Source organism: Callithrix jacchus, chromosome 22 (genome assembly GCF_049354715.1).
Source record: "Callithrix jacchus isolate 240 chromosome 22, calJac240_pri, whole genome shotgun sequence".
Classification (NCBI taxonomy): domain Eukaryota; kingdom Metazoa; phylum Chordata; class Mammalia; order Primates; family Cebidae; genus Callithrix; species Callithrix jacchus.
Window position 1 is genome coordinate 20,028,952 of NC_133523.1, and position 22,451 is coordinate 20,051,402.

General features: G+C 38.4%; 1 protein-coding gene and 1 pseudogene across 1 annotated transcript in view; one reads left to right on the forward strand and one right to left on the reverse strand.

Moving 5' to 3' along the window:
• Nucleotides 1-22,451, reverse strand: part of LOC100414379 (uncharacterized) — a 92,652-nt gene that overhangs the window by 25,114 nt on the left and 45,087 nt on the right. The window contains 1 exon segment of the mRNA XM_078362084.1: nt 11,952-13,896. Coding sequence (XP_078218210.1) covers nt 11,952-13,896 — 1,945 coding nt within the window.
• On the forward strand, nt 19,726-20,806 carry LOC100412576 (eukaryotic translation initiation factor 2 subunit 1 pseudogene; annotated as a pseudogene).

Consider the following 22,451-nt stretch of genomic DNA (forward strand, 5'->3'; position numbering starts at 1 on the left):
TAACCCACAAAGGCAAGCCTATCAGACTTACAGCAGATCTCTCAGCAGAAACTCTACAGGCCAGAAGAGAGTGGGGGCCAATATTCAACATCCTCAAAGAACAGAACCTTCAGCCCAGAATTTCATATCCAGCCAAACTAAGCTTCACAACTGAAGGAAAAATAAAATCTTTTATGAACAAGCAAGAACTCGGAGATTTTATTACCACCAGGCCTGCTTTACAAGAGCTTCTGAAAGAAGCGTTACACACAGAAAGAAACAACCAGTATTAGCCTTTCTAAAAATACACCAAAAAGTAAAGAGCACCAACATAAAGAAGAATTTACACCAACGAATGGATAAAACAGCCAGTCAACATCAAATGGCAGTAACCCTAAATTTAAATTGACTAAATTCCCAATCAAAAGACACAGCCAAAACCCAACGGCATGTTACATCCAGACCTGTTTCACATGCAAGGATACACAAAGACTCAAAACAAAGGGATGGAGAAAGATTTACCAACCAAATGGAGAGCAAAAATAAATAATAAATAAATAAAAAGCAGGAGTTGCAATTCTTGTATCAGATAAAATAGATTTTAAAGCAACAAAGATATAGTGGTAAAAGGATCAATGCAACAACAAGAGCTAACGATCCTAACACCCAGATAGGAGACTTAGATTCAATGAGACAGAAAATTAATAAGGATATCAAGGACTCGAACTCAGATCCAGAACAAGTAAACTTAATAAATATTTATAGAGCCCTCCACTTCAAATACACAAAATATACATTCTTGTCAATACCACATCACACCTACCCATTAGTTTAAATGAAACATTGATTGGCCATTATTAATACCCAATTTTTTTCAAAATAAAGCAATATTTCCATTTACTCTCCCTCTTTCTCTTCCTCTTTCTTCCTCTCCTTTACTTATTATTATTTTTTTTCTTTCCTTCTCTCAAAAAAAAAGAAATCAACTTGTAAACCTCTAGATCCAGGTCAGCAATGTCTCTTTCATTGCTTGACTTCCTTTCTTCCCTTCCCTCCCTCCCTCCCTCCCCGCTTCCTCCCTTCCTTCCTTCCTTCATCCCTTCCTTCCTCCCTACCGTCCTTCTTCCCTTCCTTCCTGCCTTCCTCCCCCCCCCAAAAAAAAAAACCTAAAACGCAATAAAAAATATATATATAAATAAATAAATATTGAAAACTGGATATCTACAATGGTAAAATAAAGTTGGAATATTCCCTTGAACCATATACAAAAAATATTATAAATAAAATATTTAAAACATAGAAGATAACAAATCTTTTAGAAAAAATATACATAAAAGATATGATATTGGCTTTTGCAAAGTTTTCTTAGAACATGAAATATATGAGCAACAACAGCAAAAAAAAAAAAAAACCAGAAAAATGTAACTGCACTGTACTTCAAAATTTCTGCACATCAAATAAAAAAAAACCAAAATTTCCATACACAATGCCTCCTAGAAAATAGGTGAAAATCACATGTGATAGGAGTTAATGTTCAGAATATATAAACAACTCTTAAAACTTACCAATAAAGTTGAATAACTTGATTTGCAAAAACAAAACAAAACAAAACAAATAATATAGCTAAATTTTTATCAAAAGAGATACACAAGGCCAGGTGCGGTGGCTCACGCCTATAGTCCCAGCACTTTGGGAGGCCAAGGCAGGCAGATCATGACGTCAGGAGTTTGAGACCAGCCTGAGCAATATGGTAAAACATTATCTCTAACAAAAAATACAAAAATTAGCCAGGCATGTTGGTGTGCACCTGTGCTCCCAGCCACTTGAGAGTCTGAGGCAGGAGAATCACTTGAATCCAGGAGGTGGAAGTTGCAGTGAGTTGAGATTGTGCCACTACACTCCAGTCTGGGCAACAGAGCAAGACTCCATCTCAAAAAACAAAAAATAAAACAAAAACAACACAAAACAAAGATACACAAATGAGAAAAAGCACTTGAAAGGAAATGCAAAATTAATATTTTGCAGAGAAAAACATAAAATAACAATAAGAAACAAAACTGCCTCACACTCATTAGAATGGCTACTTTTTTTATTGAGACAGAACTTTGCTCTTGTTCCCCAGGCTGTGGTGCAATGGCACGGTCTCGGCTCACTGCAACCTCTGCCTCCCAGGGTCAAGTAATGCTACCCCCTCAGCCTCCTAAGTAGCTGGAATCACAGGTACCCATCTCTGTATCTGACTAATTTTTGTATTTTTAGTAGAGACAAGGTTTCACCATGTTGGCCAGGCTGACCTCATGTGATCTGCCCACCTCGGCCACCCAAAGTGCTAGAATTACAGGCATGAGCCACAGCGTCCAGCCTAAATTTTTAAAAACACCAAATCCATTGATGTTACAATGAAAATAAAATTTAAACATTCATGTTTATTGTACCAGTATTCACAAAAGCCAAACCAAAAGGCTGAAGCAACACAGATGTCCCTTGATTTATAAACACATCAAAAAATGTAACATATACATACAATGGAATACTACTCAGTCTTAAAAAAGAAAATTTTGGACGGGCATGGTGGCTCAAGCCTGTAATCACAGCACTTTGCGGGGCCAAGGCGGGCAGATCACTAGGACTCCTGTTCAAGGCCAGCCTGGCCACGATGGTGAAATCCTGTCTCTACCATAAATACAAAAATTAGCCAGGTGCAGTGGTGGCCACCTGTAATCTCAGCTTCGTGGGAGGTTGAGGCAGCAGAATCGCTTGAACCCAGGAGGTGGAGGTTGTAGTGAGCCAAGATTGCGCCACTGCACTACAGCTTGGGCAACAAGGGTGAAACTCCAACTCAAAAAAGAAAATAAATAAAATAAAATTTAAAAAAATTTAAAAGAAAAATTTGTCACATTTTAAAGTAAACTTTTAGAATATCATGTCACCTGAATAACCCAGTAACAAAATAATAGTATATGATTCCACTTATGACATACCTCAAGTGGTCACACTCATAAAAACAGAAAGTGGCCGGGTGCGGTGGCTCAAGCCTGTAATCCCAGCACTTTTGGAGGCCGAGGCGGGTGGATCACGAGGTCAAGAGATCAAGACCATCCTGGTCAACATGGTGAAACCCCGTGTCTACTAAAAACACACAAAAAAATTAGCTGGGCACGGTGGTGTGTACCTGTAATCCCTGAGGCAGGAGAATTGCCTTGAACCCAGGAGGCAGAGGTTGAGGTGAGCCGAGATCACGCCATTGCACCCCAGCCTGGGTAACAAGAGCAAAACTCGTCTCAAAAACAAACAAACGAAAAAAAGAATTATAACTATTGGAAAATCTAATACAGAACACTTATAATATCAAACAACCGTCAATATTATATCTGGAACAAACCTTATATATCAAATTCTGCATTTCTCTCTTTATTGATATGTATAATGTACCAGTTTTTCTCCAGTAGTTTCATAAATAGTTGATTGTCAGGCCGGGCGCGGTGGCTCACGCCTATAATCCCAGCACTTTGGGAGGCCGAAGGGGGCGGATCACGAGGTCAAGAGATCGAGACCATCCTGGTCAACGACGTGAAACCCCGTCTCTACTAAAAATACAAGAATTAGCGGGGCATGGTGGTGCGCACCTGTAATCCCAGCTACTCGGGAGGCTGAGGCAGGAGAATTGCTTGAACCCAGAAGGCAGAGGTTGCGGTGAGCCGAGATCGCTCCATTGCACTCCAGCCTGGGTAACAAGAGCGAAACTCTGACTAAAAAAAAAAGTTTATTGTCATTAAAATTATCTGCCAAAAATTGTGGCAGCTCATGGTATTATTTTGACCATATGTTCTCATGTCTTTTTGCAAAGTTAAATATTTTACTGTAATCAATTTCATATTTAGATACGTGTGAACTCTCTGAATACTGTGTAATTTATTTTTTTTGTAATGATGATCCTAATTAGTACACACAGAAAATCCAACAAAACAATAATTTTCTTTTTTTTGAGACGGAGTCTCAACTCTGTCTCCAGGCTGGAGTGGTGCAGTGGCGCAATCTCGGCTCACTGCAGCCTCCGCCTGGGTTCAAGCGACTCTTCTGCCTCAGTCTCCCGAGTAGCTGAAACCACAGGCACGTGCCACCACACCCGGCTAATTTTTGTATTTTTAGTAGAGACGGGGTTTCACCATGGCCAGGATGGTCTCCATCTCTTGACCTCGTGATCCGTTCGCCTTGGCCTCCCAAAGTGCTGGGATTACAGGCGTGAGCCACTGCGCCTGGCCGATTTTCTTTTTAACTGAAAATCACATTTGTGAGTTATGATACCTATTATCAACACTGCATTTATGATTCAATAATATGTAAATCTGTTTATAAATTTTATTTTTGAGACAGAGTCTCCCTCTGTCACCCAGGCTGGAGTTTAGTAGCATGATCTCTGCTCACTGCAACCTCCACCTCTCAGTTCAAGCGATTCTCCTGCCTCAGCCTCCTGAGTAGCTGGGATTACAGATGCGCACCACCGCATCCGGCTTTTTGTTTTTTGTATTTTTAGTAGAGATGGGGTTTCACCATGTTGGTCAGGCTGGTCTCGAACTCCTGACCTTGAGATCCACCCGCCTTCGCCTCCCAACTGCTGGGATTATAGACAGGCGTAAACCACTGTGCCCGGCCTAGAAATTTTATATAGTATTTAATTTGACAGTATAAATCTATTTGGTTTGAATGTAATACAGTGTGTGTTTGTATACTTTAGGACTTCGATGCTTGGAATATTCTACAAATATACAGATATATCAGGCTTACTGTTTTGCAACATTTCTCCTGTTTATTAAAATACTAACATTGGTGTTGTTTAGTATGTTTCTAGATCTCAAAACAGAAATAGAATATTGGACAAAATTATAGCTTAATGTTTATAATAAATAAATAATAAAAACATACGTCTTTACAAGATAGTTATTTACAATTGCTTTCCACTTACCTGGCCAGGCAAGGCCTATCTTCTTCAAGACTGTGTTAAAATCACATCTGCTTACTTACAGTATCTTTTGGAAAGAAATCAACCTGACTGAGAATGGCCAGGAAAAGAATAATAAAATTTTGGTGAAGAAATTTTGTTTAAAGAAACAAATCTGTTGAAAAGAAAATGTTCAGAGAAAAATTAATTTTTCCTGTTACTTTTAAGAAAAGTAGTGCTTCAAAGTGTACTGAATTGTTTATTTAATTAAAAAATTACGCCAGGCGCGGTGGCTCAGGCCTGTAATTCCAGCACTTTGGGAGGCCGAGGCGGGTGGATCACGAGGTCAAGAGATCCAGACCATCCTGGTCAACATGATGAAATCCCCTCTCTACTAAAAATCAAAAAATTAGCTGGGCATGTAGCGCGTTCCTGTAATCCCAGCTACTCAGGAGGCTGGGGTGGGAGAATTGCTTGAACCCGGGAGGCGGAGGTTGTGGTGAGCCGAGATCCCACCATTGCACTCCAGCCTGGGTAACAAGAGAGAAACTTCGTCTCAAAAAAAAAAAAAAAAAAAAAAAAAAAAAAAAAAATTGCAAATACAGTAGAGAATAAAATTAAAGGTCTTTGTCTTCATGGAGTTTATATTGCAGAGTTTGGAAAATAGACAATTAGAGAATAAATAATCCCTCATATAATGCTGGTAGTATAAATTGGTACTGCATACTGGAACAGGGCTTGCAATGCCTACGCACGCTGAAATATAAATATATTTTAATTATATTTGTGGTTATATATTTAGTTGACCAATTTCTTTAAAAATGCATGTCATTCTATAGAAGAGCTGAATAATCTGGAATGTTCATGAACAGTTGAATAAATTGCAGTGTATTTATATAGTCACATTGCAGATCAGTCAATATGGGTAAATCTCAACGAGAGACAGCAACAGAGACCAATCTCACAACGTTGAACAAAAAAGCTGGTCAAAAATGAGAAGTTATTGTATTAAGACACATATTTGAAGTTCAAAAACAGGGAATTCGTATTGATTGTACAAAATGCCAGGATGTAAGTTACACTTCAGGGAACTGAATAATTTTCTTGAATGACTTTTCTGAAACGATTGTGATAATCATGTGATTTTTAAAAATCGTATTTACAAGATAAATTTAGCTTATTGACTTGTATATATAAAAAATCCTTGTATTTATGAAGTAAAGCAAAGATTATTGTGGCAAAGTAAGTTTTTTATTTTCTTATGGACTCAACTTGCTATTTAATGGAGGATTTGTTTCAATGTTCGCCAGGAATATTAGCCTATGGTTTTTTTTTGTTGTTGTTGTTGTTTTGTCCTCACTAGATTTTAGTATCAAGATAATGCTGGTTTCACATGAGCGAGGGAGAAATCCCATCTTGATTGTTGGAATAAATTCAGAATTACTAACAGCTCATCCTTTTATTTGTGATAAAATTTAGCTGTAAATTCACCTGATCCAGAACTATTTACAGTTGGTGGATGATTTATTGCTAGTACCATTTCGTTATATATTTTTGCTCTGTTCAAGATTTTTGTTTCTTATTGGTTTAATCTTGGGAGGTTCTGTGTATCTAGGAGTTTATCTTCCCTCTATTTTCTAGTTGGCATGCATAGAAATGTTCATAGTAGTCTCTGAGGATATTTTGTATTTATGTGAGATTAATTGATGCAGAATAAAAGCGTGACAAAAATCACATTCCGTCATAATAAATCTCTGAAAAAACTAGATGCAGAACAAATGCACCTGAAGATAACAAATGCCACAAATAACAACAACAACAAAAAATTAAGGCCGGGCACGTGGCTCACATCTGTAATCCTAGCACTTAGGGAGACCGAGGCAGGCGGATCATGAGGTCAGGAGCTCAAGACCAGCCTGACCAACATCGTGAAACCCTGTCTTTACTAAAACATACAAACATTAGCCGGGCATGGTGGTGCAGGCCTATAATCTCAGCTACTGGAAAGGCTGAGGCAAAACAATCGCTTGAACCCAGGAGGTGGAGATTGCAGTAAGCTAATATTGCACCACTGCATTCCAGCCTGGGCAACAGACCCAAGATTACATCTCAAAAAAAAAAAAAAAAAATTCCTCCAACTTGTAAATTTTTTTTTGCAACATATAACACTCAGATTTAAAAATAGTAGAAGACTTCATGGAAAAGTGTACTTTGTGCTATATTGTAGAATTTTTTATTTTTTGAGATGGAGTTTTGCTTGTCACCCAGGCTGGACTGCAATGGCATGATCTTGGCTCACTGCAACCTCCACCTCTTGGGTTCAAGTAATTCTCTTCCCTCAGCCTACTGAGTAGCTGGATTTATAGGTGCCCACTACCACACCCACCTAATTTTTGTATTTTTCATAGAGACTGGGTTTCACCATGTTGGCCAGGCTGGTCTCAAACTCCTGTCCTCAAATGATCCACCTGCCTTCAGCCTCCCAAAGCACTGGGAATACAGGCATGAGCCACCGCACCCCGCCAGAACATTTAATTTAAAATTATTGAGGCCGGGCACGGTGGCTCAAGCCTGTAATCCCAGCACTTTGGGAGGTCGAGGAGGGTGAATCACGAGGTCAAAAGATCGAGACCATCCTGGTCAACATGGTGAAAAGCTGTCTCTACTAAAAATACAAAAAATTAGCTCGGCGTGGTGGCGTGTGCCTGTAATCGCAGCTACTCAGGAGGCTGAGGCAGGAGAATTGCTTGAACCGAGGAGGCGGAGGTTGCGGTGAGCCGAGATCGCACCATTGCACTCCAGCCTGGGTAACAAGAGCGAAACTCCGTCTCAAAAAAAAAAAAAAAAAAAAATATATATATATATATATATATATATATATATATATATATATAATTATTCATTTACCATGAGCTCTAAAAATTTTTAAATATTTTCTAGCATTTTGTATTTGTCACACTGTGTCTAAGTATAAGGTGTTTGTTTTACAAACAGAGAAAATGCTAATTTTGTCCTCTTACCTGTGGATAGCATATGCCTTTTATTTAATTAGCTGATCTGAAAGTTATATTCATAAAAGATGTTTAAATATTTTTCAGAGAATTAAAAATACCAATTTTCTCATCAAAACCTACAAAGTACCATGTGAAATGACATGGCATGAATGTAACAGTGAGAAAACCGTAGGCATCAAACTAATAAAGGAGAAGGGCTGTAATGCATACATAATTGGAATACATGAGACAAACAAAACAAGATATTTAGGAAATAAGCAGAATGTATCTTTAAATTCAGCAAGAGTCAGTTTCCCAGTTTTGGGAAAACGTCCTCTCCAGATAAGAATCAGAATTATTTCTTCATCATTGATATTTTCCATTTCTGACTTGAAGTTACAAACTAACTCCAGCAGAAATATTTTTGGCTTATTATGGACAATCTGTTACACAGCAAGCATTGTCACGCTTGTTTGCTACATTTATGTATAAAAACATCTTCATAAGGTGAGCACTGTGGCTCATGGCAGTAATCCCAGCACTTTGGGAGGCAGAGGCAGGCAGATCAGCAGGTCAAGAGATTGAGACCATCCTGGCCAACATGGTGAAACCCCGTCTGTACTAGAAATACAAAAACATTTAGCCAGCCGTGATGGAATGTGCCTTTAGTTCCAGCTACTTGTGAGGCTGAGGCAGGAGAATCCTTTGAACCCGGGAGGCAGAGGTTGCAGAGCTGAGATTGCAGCACTGCACTCCAGCCTGGGCGACAGGGGGAGACTCCATCTCATAAAAAAACAAAAAACAAATCCTCATAATTTCTGAAGCCTCCCTAGTACCTACCTGAACTAATTAGCTCAATAAATAAATATATTTACATGTCAATTATAGAAAGTGAAATGAACAATAACTAAAGAAAAGTAGGTTTATATAGACTTCTCCAATTAAAGGAACAAAATAGAATGTTCTAACTAATTAAGATATAACTTAAAACATGAATTGCATCTAAAAATTATTTCGTGTGCACAACTAAATTTTTTTTTTTTTTTTGAGACGGAGTTTCGCTCTTGTTACCCAGGCTGGAGTGCAATGGCGCAATCTCGGCTCACCGCAACCTCCGCCTCCTGGGTTCAGGCGATTCTCCTGCCTCAGCCTCCTGAGTAGCTGGGATTACAGGCACGCGCCACCATGCCCAGCTAATTTTTTTGTATTTTTAGTAGAGACGGGGTTTCACCATGTTGACCAGGATGGTCTGGATCTCTTGACCTCCTGATCCACCCGCCTTGGCCTCCCGAAGTGCTGGGATTACAGGCGTGAGCCACCGCTATTGGCCTTTTTTTTTTTTTTGAGACGGAGTTTCACTCGTTACCCAGGCTGGAGTGCCATGGCGCGATCTCGGCTCACTGCAACCTCCGCCTCTTGGGTTCAAGCAATTTTCCTGCCTCAGCTTCCTGAGTAGCTGGGACTACAGGTGCGCACCACCATGCCCAGCTAATTTTTGTATATTTAGTAGAGATGGGGTTTCACCTTGTTGACCAGGATGGCCTCGATCTCTTGACCTCGTGATCCACCCGCCTCAGCCTCCCAAAGTACTGGGATTATAGGCGTGATCTACCACGCCTGGCCTAACTAAATTTCACAAAAATTATTCTTATAATCCACCCTATTCAGCTCACATAATGAATATCTCTTAAAGTATAAAAGAAAAAAAAAAGTTACTTGCTCCATAATTTTTTTTTTTGGTGTCGTGACTCGGATGCTCCATAATTTTCTTACACTTAATGTTTATCTTTAAAGTATGTGTACATTTAACTCTATGTAAATAAAAACTAAACTCTGTATTTGGAGGCAGAGCAGCCACATGTTCAAATAAATATATATAACAATTTTTCATGTTTATTCATGACAGAAATGTATGGATATTATTCTTCTATATAATTTGTACAATTAAAACGACCCTTTAGTTAATAACAATTGTACATTGAAATAATGAAAAGTGTAAAACTGGCTTGTAATACAAAGGATAAAGGCTGAAGGTAATGGAATTTTATTTATCCTGATGTGACTAATACATATTATATGCCTGTGTGAAAATATGTCATATATTGCATAAGCATATACACATACTGTGTACCCACAGAAATTAAGAACAGTAAGTTTAAATAAGACAAAAAAATTTTAACCTATGGAAACATTTTTTAACTCATTGGCAGATGAAAGCCACTGGTGAAAGAGATTACTAGAAACGTTAGTCCATCAGGTTACCAAATAGTATATTGTTACCATCTTTTACATACACCCTTGAGTAAGGTGGAATACGTTAAAGTTAGCAGCATAGTGATGCTTCATTAATGCACAAGGGTCTTACTAAATTAAAAAGTTACATTTACATGTAGTCTAAAAATATAAAAATGTACTTCATTTAATTACATACAATTACATTAAATGATATATACTAATTTAACTAAAATGTTTTCTCACTATAATGCAGAATATTACTCTGAAAACCTACCTCATGCATCACTATAAGTTACCCAAAAAAGAGTCTCTCCAATTACCTTTTCATCACGCATCTTACATTTTTTTTGAGACTGAGTTTTACTTTTGTTGGCCAGGTTGAAGTGCAATGGTATGATTTAGGCTGTCACCTCTGACTTTCAGGTTCAAGTGATTTCCGTTTCAGCCTCCCAAGTAGCTGGGATTACAGGGATGTGCCACCACACCTGGCCAATTTTTTTTATTTTTAGTAGAGACAGGGTTTTGCCATGTTGGTGAGGCTGGTGTCAAACTCCTAACCTCAGGTGATCCACCGGCCTCAGCCTCCCAAAGTGTTGGAATTACAAGCGTGAGCCACTGTGCCCAGCTGCATCTTACATTTTAATATCCTTACTATTCCATAAAAAATATTTTACATAATGCCCACCTAATAATCTCTCATCTTTGATGCAGCAACAACTGGTCGCATGCTTTCACATGTGAATACAGGAGGAATGAAGAAACAGCATCAAGTTGCGTTTTATTATTCACTAATTTAAAAATCTGTAATTTTTTTCAAGATAAAACCATACTTTTAATGTAATTATAACTCTGAAAAGGTTCTATTTCTTTTAATGTTATATACAAATAATTTATCCATCAATTTTTAGTTTGGATTGTTTTCTATACTCAGCACTGATTTAGTGTAATGTCTGAAGTGTCAGTGAATTAGGTATCTCTACTGTGAATTCTCTGACATTTACATAAATTTTGGATTAATGTTTTTTCATATTTACTGCAGCTACAATACGTTTTAGTATGAACCCTCTGGTATTTTTTATGCTGTGGTTTTTGAAAGATGTTTTTCCAAACTTATTACACTGGTAGGGTTTCTCTGTAATATAAATTCCCTTATATTGAACAAAGTTTGTAACATACACCAAGTATTACAGACTCTTTTTATAAGCTGTAGGTTTTCAAAACTGTTTTTATAAATTTGTTACATTTCCAGGAGTTTCCTCCAACATAAATTTTCTGATGTTGAACAATATTTAAGCAACTGCTTCAGGGTTTTCTCTAGTAAAAACTGTGGGTCAGATCTGTGATACAAATAATGGTACTATAACCCTCTTTGTATTTGTAATGTTTGTCTTCAGGATACTCTTCTTCACTTTAAAGGCCTATTATTTTCTGAAAGTTTTTGACACTAATTGCATTTATAATGGTTTTATTAAGTGCAGACTCTAATGTTGAGTAAGATATGAGCAGATATTAATGGTTTTCCCATTCTTTTGTGTGTACACCGTTTCTGAAATAAAAATTATTTCCCATGCAATAAGGTATGAGAATTAAAAGTTTTGCCACATTCTTCATACTTGTAGTTGTTTACTCCAATATAAATGACCTTACCTACAATCAAGTGTGACAACCATTTAAAGGCTTTGTCACATTCTTTACATTTCTAGGATTTCTCACCAGTATAATTTATGTTTTATAAAGTTTGTGGTGTTGTTGAAATCCCTGTCACAGCTTCGGGTTTGTTGAGTTTCTCTCCAGTATGAATTCTGTTATGTGTAGTAAGGTTTGAATATTGGTTGAAAGCTTTGCCACATTCTTTACATTTGTAGGGTTGCTCTTTAGTATGAATTCTCTTATGCGTATTAAGGTGTGAGGAATAGTTAAATGCTTTGCCACACTGTTCGCATTTGTAGGGTTGGTCTCCAGTATGAATTTTCTTATGTTCAATAAGGTTTGATGATCGGTTAAAAGCTTTACCACATTTTTCACATTTGAAGGGTTTCTCTCCAGTATGAATAATCTTATGTGTAGAAAGGGTTGAGGATAGTTTAAAAGCTTTCCCACATTCTTCACATTTGTAGGGTTTCTCTCCAGTATGAATCTTCTTATGTTTAGTAAGGGTTGAGGACCATTTAAAGGCTTTGCCACATTTTTCACATTTGTAGGGTTTCTCTTCAGTGTGAATTATCTTATGTTTACTAAGAGTTGAGAACTGGTTAAAAGCTTTGCCACATTCTTCACATTTGTAGGGTTTTCCTCCAGTATGAATTTTTTTATGTGTAGTAAGGTTTGAAGATTGCGTAAAAGCTTTGCCACATTCTTCACATTTGTATAATTTCTCTCCAGTATGAATTTTCTTATGTGTAGTTAGGTTTGAGGACTGGGTAAAAGCTTTGCCACATTCTTCACACTTGTAGGGTTTCTCTCCAGTATGAATTCTCTTATGTTTGGTAAGAATTGAGAAATGGTTAAAAGCTTTGCCACATTCTTCACATTTGTAGGGTTTCTCCCCAGTATGAGTTATCTTATGTTCAGTAAGCTTTGAGGACCACTTAAAAGCTTTGCCACATTCTTCACATTTGTAGGGTTTCTTTTCAATGTGAATTTTCTTATGTTTACTAAGGTTTGAGGACCGGCTAAAAGCTTTGCCACATTCTTCACATTTGTAGGGTTTCTCTGCAGTATGAATTCTTTTATGTGTAGTAAGGTTTGAGAACTGATTAAAGGCCTTGCCACATTCTTCACATTTGTAGGGTTTCTCTCCAGTATGAATTCTGTTATGTTTAGTAAGGGTTGAGGGCCAGTTAAAGGCTTTGCCACATTCTTCACATTTGTAGGGTTTCTCTCCAGTATGAGTTAACTTATGTTCAGTAAGCTTTGAGGACCACTTAAAAGCTTTGCCACATTCTTCACATTTGTAAGGTTTCTTTTCAGTATGAATTTTCTTATGTTTAGTAAGGTTTGAGGACCGGCTAAAAGCTTCATCACATTCTGTACATTTGTAGAATTTCTCTGCAGTATGGATTCTCTTATGTGTAGTAAGGTTTGAGAACTGGTTAAAGGCTTTGCCACATTCTTCACATGTGTAGGGTTTCTCTCCAGTATGAATTCTCTTATGCTTAGTAAGAGTTGAGGGCCAATTAAAGGCTTTGCCACATTCTTCACATTTGTAGAGTTTGTGTCCAGTATCAATCTTTTTATGTATAGTAAGGCGTGAGGACCCATTCAAGGCTTTTCCACATTTATCACATGTGAAGGGTTTCTCTGCACTACAAATTCTCTTATGTTTAGCGATGATTGAAGGCCACTTAAAGGCTTTTCCACATTTTTCACATTTGCAGAAATTCACTCTGGTATGAATTATTTTATGTTGAGTTAGATGTGAAAGCATGCAGAATGATTTGCCACATTCTTTACATTTGAAAAGCTTTTTTTCAGTATGGCTTATCTTATGTCTATTTGAATTTGAAAATTTATGAAAGGCTTTCACACATTTATCAAATAGAAATGTTTTTCTCTGGGTAGGTGGCAAACATTGGTTAAATCCATTACAACCTTCTCTGTGCACCTTACACTCATCCATACTTTTACAGTCTTTTTTTAAATGTAAATTTTTATGTTCACCATTTTTATATCTTCTCAGTGTCACTTTTTGGAAAGGATCTTTTAGATGTTGCTCTGGCCAAAAGTCGTGGGCAAAATGAGAACACATAACTGAAAAAAATAAAAATAATGAATTATTGCACTTGCTAGACTCAGTAATAAATATACTTAGTATATTTAACATATAAAATTATACAAGGTACATAAGCAAGATGGTACAGAAAAATACCACAGGTCCTTATTTATATATAGGCATATAAATGTAACAATAACATACTAATCAAAATGCACTGGCGAAAAATGTATAAATCAGCGACGTGCCCCAGGTGAGCCCAACACAAAGAGCCACATGAAAAGGAAAGATAAATTGGTTACATTTACCCAAAACAGTTTTTTCTGCTCTCCAACATAATATACTGCCTTTAGAAGTAAATTGCCAACTCCAATTATTTTGCATATAGGGAAATACCTGAGAGTGGATAATCTATTAAGAAAAAAGGAGCCGGGCACGGTGGCTCACGCCTATAATCCCAGCACTTTGGAAGGCTGAGGCGAATGGATCACGAGGTCAAGAGATCGAGACCATCCTGGTCAACAAGGTGAAATCCCGTCTCGACTAAAAATACAAAAATTAGCTGGGCATGGTGGTGCATGCCTATAGTCCCAGCTACTCGGGAGGCTGAGGCAGGAGAATTGCTTGAACCCAGGAGGCAGAGGTTGTGGTGAGCTGAGATCGTGCCATTGCACTCCAGTCTGGATAACAACAGCGAAACTCTGTCTCAAAAAAAAAAAAAGAAAAAAGGTTTATTTTGCTCACAATTTGGCAGATTGTACAAGAAGTGTGTGCCAGCATCTGCTTCTGGTGAGGGTCTCAGGAAGCTTACTGAAAAAGAGTGGAAATATCACATGGTAATAGAGAAAGTGTGAGGTGAAAAAGCCAGGGTCTTTTTTTTTTTTGAGACGGAGTTTCGCTCGTTACCCAGGCTGGAGTGCAATGGCGAGATCTCCACTCACCACAACCTCCGCCTCCTGGATTCTGGCAATTCTCCTGCCTCAGCCTCCTGAGTAGCCGGGATTACAGATGTGCGCCACCATGCCCAGCTAACTTTTTGTATTTTTAGTAGAGACAGGGTTTCACCATGTTGACCAGGATGGTCTCAATCTCTTGACCTCGTGATCCACCCGCCTCAGCCTCCCAAAGTGTTGGGATTACAGGCATAAACCACCGTGCCTGGACCGAAGCCAGGTTCTTTTAATGAACCAACAGTCTTGAGTGTAAACTGTTTTATTTTTTCTTTTTCAGATGAAGTCTCGTTTTGTCATCCAGGCTGCGGTGCCAGTGATGTGATCTCAGCTCACTGCAACCTCTGCCTCTCAGGTTCAAGCGATTCTCCTGCCTTAGCCTCCCAGGTAGCTGGGACTACAGGTACATGCCACCACACCAAGCTAACTTTTTTTATTTTAGTAGAGATAGGGTTTTACTATGTTGGCAAGGTTGGTCCAAACTCCTGATCTCAGGTGATCTGCCCACCTTGGCCTCCCAAAGTTCTGGGATTACAAACATGAGCCACCATGCCCAGCCGAGGGTAAACTTTTTTATTAAAATTTATTATTTTTAAAAGTTTTTTTATTACTTTTATCTTCAGGAATGGTGCCAAGTCATTCATGAAGAATTCACTCCCATGACAAAAACACCTCTTTCCAAGTCCTACATTCAACACTAAAGATTACGTTGTAGCATGAGGTTTAGAAACATGGATATTCAAACCATATCACAAAGTATACTTAACAGACTCATACAAACCTTTCTAGTAAAAAGCAAGAGACTATACAATATTCTTATTTGCATTTTGTGTATTCTATTAGGATGAATACCAAGTTTTATTAAATTTAAGAATACCAGCTGGGTACAGTGGTTTATAGCTATAATCCCAAAATTTGGGAAACAAAGGTAGGAGGATCACTTGGGGCCAGAAGTTTGAAACCAGCCAGGGCAACACATTGGGGCCCTGTCTCAACAAATAATTTAAAAAAAAATTAATCAGGAATGGCAGTGCATGTCTGTACACCCAGCTACTTGAGGGGCTGAGGCTGAAGGATCACTTGAGCCCAGGAATTTGAGGCTACAGTGAGCCAAAATCATGCCACTGCACTTCAGTATGGGCAACAGAGCAAGATCCTGTCTCAAAACAACTACAACCAATAAATGTAAGAAGGCAAAAATTATTCACTGTGTTTTCTGACCAACATTGCATAAAACTAGAAATTAGAAGCAAAACTAAAATAATATGAAAATAAAACACACTTTTTGGCCAGGCACGGTGGCTCACGCCTTTAATCCCAGCACTTTGGGAGGCCAGGGCGGGTGGATCACAAGGTCGAGATTGACACCATCCTGGTCAACAAGATGAAACCCCGTCTCTACTAAAAATACAAAAATTAGCTGGGCATGGTGGTGCGTGACTGTAGTCCCAGCTACTCGGGAGGCTGAGGCAGGAGAATTGCTTGAACCCAGGAGGTGGAGGATGCGGTGAGCCGAGATTGTGCCATTGCACTCCAGTCTGGGTAACAACAGCGAGAATCCATCTCAAAAAAAAAAAACCCATACTTTTCAACAAATTCTTTTTTTTTTTTTAAAGACACAGTTTCGCTCTTGTTGCTCAGGCTTGAGTGCAATGGCACAGTCTTGGCTCACCACAACCTCCGTCTCCCAGGTTCAAGCCATTCTCCCCTCTTGGCCTCCCAAGTAGCTAGGATTACAGCCATGCACCACCATGCCCAGCTAATTTTTTGTATTTTTAGTAGAGATGGGGTTTCTCCATGCTGGTCAGGCTGGTCTTGAACTCCTGACCTCAGGTGATCTGCCCACCTCAGCCTCCCAAAGTGCTGAGATTACAGATGTGAGCCACTGCGCCCGGCCTCAACATATTCTTGCTTAAGGATCAAAGAATTTAATTTTTGCAAAGTTGTCCATACAAGCTACAGTGATGAACTAATTCAATATTATCTCTACAAAAAATTCAATAGTACAAGTTTTTACAGAAATATTCTTCACAATTTTAAATTTGATTAAAAACTACAGCCAAACAAGTATAAAAACAATGAAGAGGTATTATACTTTCTAATTTCAAAGCATAAACAACAATGTGGAATTGACACAAAGACAGATAAGCCGATGAATAAACAGAATAAAGAGCCCTAAAATGAACCCTTCTGTTTATGATCAAATGATCTTCCACAAAGTTGCCAAGAGCAAAAATAGAAAAACAAGTCTTCAAAAAATAATGTTGAAATGTGGATATCAAAGTAATAAAATAAAGTTGGATCATTTCCTTAAATTATATATACACAATTAATTTAAATAGCCAAAAAGAAGTAACTAACAAATCTTTTTTTTTTTTGAGATGGAGTATGGCTCTTGTTACCCAGGCTGCAGTGCAATGGCACAATCTCGGCTCACCGCAACTTCCACCTCCCGGGTTCAGGCAATTCTCCTGCCTCAACCTCCCGAGTAGCTGGGATTACAGGCGTGCGCCACCATGCCCAGCTAATTTTTCGTATTTTTAGTAGAGACGGGGTTTCACCATGTTGACCAGGATGGTCTCGATCTCTTGACCTCGTGATCCACCCGCCTCAGCCTCCCAAAGTGCTGGGATTACAGGCATGAGCCACCGTGCCCGGCCCGTAACTAACAAATCTTTTAAAAAGAAATATGAGGCCGGGTGCGGTGGCTCAAGCCTGTAATCCCAGCACTTTGGGAGGCCGAGGCGGGTGGATCACGAGGTCAACAGATCGAGACCATCCTGGTCAACATGGTGAAACCCCGTCTCTACTAAAAATTACAAAAAAAAAAAAGAAATATGAAAAAAAGACATGACATTGGTCTTGGCACCATTTTCTTAGATACAACCTTAAATGCATGAACAACAAAGAATAGAAAAAATTTAACTATATTATACCTCGAAATTTCTGTACATCAAAGAAAACATTCGATAGAGTGACAATGCCTCCTAGAAAATGAAAGTATTTGCAAATACCATGTGATATTTATTCATTGATATTCAGCATATATAAATAACTCTTAAAACGGAACAATAAACTTGAATAACTTGATTTGGAAACAGACAAATAGTTGAACTAAATTTTTATCAGAAATATACACAAATGGGAAGAAGTATTTGAAAACACACAAAATTACGATTTGTAGAGAAATGCATAAAAATCGCGATGAAAAACAAAATCACCTCACACCTATTTAGAATAGCCACTATAAATTTTTTTTAAAACACAAAATCTGTGGATAATGCAATAAAAATAAACCAGTCAGGTACAAGGGCTCACATCTTTAATCGCAGCACTGTGGGAGGGCGAGACAGGTAAATCACCTTAGGTCAGGAGTTCAAGACCAGACTGGCGAACATGGGATAACCTCATCTCTACTAAAAATAAAAAAATTAGCAAAGCATGGTGGTGGGTGCCTGTAAATTTCAGCTACTCCAGAGGCTAAGGCAGGAGAATTGGTTGAACCTGGGAGATGGAGGCTGCTGTGAGCTGAGATTGAGTCACTGCACTCCAGTCTAGGTGACAGAGTAAGACCCAATTAAAAAAAAAAATCTGTGTGGTGGAAAACAAGTATGCAGCCATTATTTAAAATATTATTTTCTCAAATAATTAAAAATTAAATTATCATCAATACGGAAATCTCATTTATGAATCTATATTCATGACAGAAAACGCAGGACCTGTATGACATATTTGAACATCCATATTTATTGTATTAGGAGGCACAAAACCCAAAAGGCTGAAGAAACTTAGATGTTCCTTGATTGATAAATATATCAAAAAATAATTTTAAGATAAATTTTGAGATTATGTCACCTGAAATTAACAAGTATGAAAATTATGGATATCATATTACTCAACTTATTTGACATATCTTAGGTAGTCACACTAAATAAAAACAGAAAGTAAAAGGGTGTTTGTTAAAAGCTGACGAGAGTAAAATGAGTACTAGTTACTTAATGTGTATTTAGTTTCACATGGGTAAAATTTCTAGATGTTTTTTGAATAACAATGTAAATATGCTTATCATGCCTGAAATGTACAGCTTTTTTTTCTTTTCCTTTTTTGAGTCAGGGGTCTCACTCTGTCACCCAAGCTGAAGTACAGTGGCACAATTATGGTCCACCATAGACTGTAACTTCAAACCTCATATAATCCATCCCCCTTAATCTCCCAAAAAGCTTAGACCATGGATGCACACCACTATGCTTGGCTATTTTTAAAAATTATTTGTAGAAGGAATCTCCGTATGTTGCGCAGACTAATCTCAAACTTTGGCCTCAAGCAATCCACCTGTCTTGGCCTCCCAAAATCCTGGGATTACAGATGTGAGCCACCACCATGCCTGAGATGTACACTTCAATAGATTTAAGATGGTAAATTTTATGTTATATATTTTTATAACACTAAGATTAACAAAAAGAAAAACCTAAAAAAGGCCAAGGGGGGTGGATCACGAGGTCAAGAGATTGAGACCATCCTGGTTAACATGGTGAAACCCCGTCTCTACTAAAAATACAAAAAATTAGCTGGACATGGTGGCTATAATCCCAGCTACTCAGGAGGCTGAGGCAGGAGAATTGCCTGAACCCAGGGGGCGGAGGTTGCGGTGAGCCGAGATCACGCCATTGCACTCCAGCCTGGGTAACAAGAGCGAAACTCCATCTCAAAAAAAAAAAAAAAAAAAAAAAAGGAAAAACCTAAAAAAAAAAAAATACAGAATTATAAATCTTTTTAAAAATTAGCTTCAAATCACAAAAGTGTTTCTCTCACGCAGAGAAAATATATATTCATCAATAAACAAATGGTGGAAATAGACTACTTCCATGACTACTCACTAGAGAAGATAAAACCACCATTAAATATTAGGTAAAAGGCACGCGGAGGAGGATCGGCGGCCGGTACGGGAGCAGCAAGCCTGGTCTCTTCTGATTGAAGAAGGCGGCTCCGGGTTCCCGTGGGGGAATCACACACATACCTCAGAATGCCAGGTCTAAGTTGGAGATTTTATCAACACAAATTTCCTGAGGTAGAAGATGTAGTGATGGTGAATGTAAGATCCATTGCTGAAATGGGTGCTTATGTCAGCTTGCTGAAATACAACAACATTGAAGGCATGGTTTTTCTTAGTGAATTATCCAGAAGGCGTATCCGTTCTATAAACAAACTGATCCAAATTGGCAGGAATGAGTGTGTGGTTGTCATTAGGGTGGACAAAGAAAAAGGATATATAGATATGTCAAAAAGAAGAGTTTCTCCAGAGGAAGCAATCAAATGTGAAGACAAATTCACAAAATCCAAAACTATTTACAGCATTCTTCGTCATGTTGCTGAGGTGTTCAAATACACCAAGGATGAACAGCTGGAAAGCCTATTCCAGACGACTGCCTGGGTCGTTGATGACAAGTACAAGAGACCTGGATATGGTGCCTATGATGCATTTAAGCATGCAGTCTGAGACCCGTCTATTTTGGATAGTTTAGGTTTGAATGAAGATGAATGGGAAGTACTCAATAATATTAATAGGTGCTTGACCCCACAGGCTGTCAAAATTCCAGCGGATATTGAAGTGGCTTGTTACGGTTATGAAGGCATTGATGCTGTAAAAGAAGCCCTAAGAGCAGGTTTGAATTGATCTACAGAAACCATGCCCATTAAGATTAATCTAATAGCTCCTCCTCGGTATATAATGACTACCACAACCCTGGAGAGAAGAGAAGGCCTTTCTGTCCTCAGTCAAGCAATGGCTGTTATCAAAGAAAAGAGTGAGAAAAAGAGGGGTGTGTTCAATGTTCAAATGGAGCCCAAAGTGATCAGATATAGATGAGACTGAACTTGTGAGACAGATGGAGAGGCTTGAAAGAGAAAATGCCGAAGTGGATGGAGATGATGATGCAGAAGAAATGGAAGCCAAAGCTGAAGATTAACTTTGTGGGAAACAGAGTCCAATATAAGGAACACAGAGCAGCCCTTCCTGGCTGAAATCCTAGACTTGAAAGTTTTCTAGTATTAAAAACTTCAGGCCAGGCGCGGTGACTCAAGCCTGTAATCCCAGCACTTTGGGAGGCCGAGGCGGGTGGATCACGAGGTCAAGAGATCGAGACCATCCTGGTCAACATGGTGAAACCCTGTCTCTACTAAAAATACAAAAAATTAGCTGAGCATGGTGGTGCGTGCCTGTAATCCCAGCTAATCAGGAGGCTGAGGCGGGAGAATTGCTTGAACCCAGGAGGTGGAGGTTGCGGTGAGCAGAGATCGCGCCATTGCACTCCAGCCTGGGTAACAAGAGCGAAACTCTGTCTCAAAAAAAAAAAAAAAAAAGAAGATATAAAATAAAACTTCAAAGCTGAATATTTTTTATTTCCAAGTATTTAAATGTTCTAACAGATCAAAACATGAAATGCCCTCCTAAATGTCAGCTGTTTTCACACAGTAGCTCTAACACTTTGAGCATTTTTAAGGGAGTTGCCTCATTTCACTAGAGACAAATCTTTAAGAATAGTTTTAAAATTAGGCTTGTGATTTCCGTTTCTGATGTCTCCACATTGGCACCCCTTTCTATTTCAATGCCTCATGAGATTTACCAGGGGCATCCAAAGCAAACAATCTCAATCTTTCTACATAAAATGTATTGAAGCAAACATCAAATAAATTTCTGGGATATTAAAAAAAAATCAGGTAAAAAATAATATACACAAGATATGGCATAACCAAAATTGGGGTCATATTTACAGATAAACAAACACATATATAATATGATTGTGATAGACATATGTTGATTTATGTCTTAATTAAATCCCACATTGACTTAGAGTGTACAGAAGTGAAAATTGTCTAAGGCCGGGCGTGGTGGCTCACATCTGTAATCCCAGCACTTTGGGAGGCCAAGGCGGGTGGATCACTTGAGGTCAGGAGTTCGAGACTAGCCTGGCCAGCATGGTGAAATCCTGTATCTACTAAAATGAATAAATAAATAAATGAAATTAGCTGGGTGTGATGGCACATGCCTGTAGTCCCAACTACTTGGGAGGCTGAGGCAGGAGAATGGCTTGAACCCGGAAGGTGGAGGTTGCAGTGAGCCAAGATCGTGTCATTGTACTCCAGCCTGGGCAACAGAGCAAGACTGTCTCAAAAAAAGAAAAGAAAAGAAAATTGTCTGGAAATTATAATACATATGTAAAACCAAAAAACACAATAAACTGATGTAAGAAACCTACACTAAAAATATGAAGCTGGAAAACAATAATACGAGAAATGTTTACTCATAATATCTAGTTTGCAAGGCCAGGCATGGTGGCTCATGCCTGTAATACAAATACTTCAGGAGGCCGAGGCAGGCGAAATATCTGAGGTCAGGACTTCAAGACCAGCTTGGCCAATATGATGAAACCCCGTCTCTATTAAAAATATAAAAATTAGCTGAGAGTGGTAGCACGCACCTATAATCCCAACTACTCAGGAGGCTGAGACAGGAAAATTGCTTGAACCCAGGAGTTGGAGGTTGAAGTGAGCCCAGATTGTGCCATTGCACTCCATACTGGGCAAAAAGAGCAACATTCTGTCTAAAAAAAAAAAAAAAAAAAAAAAAAAAAAAAAAAAAAATC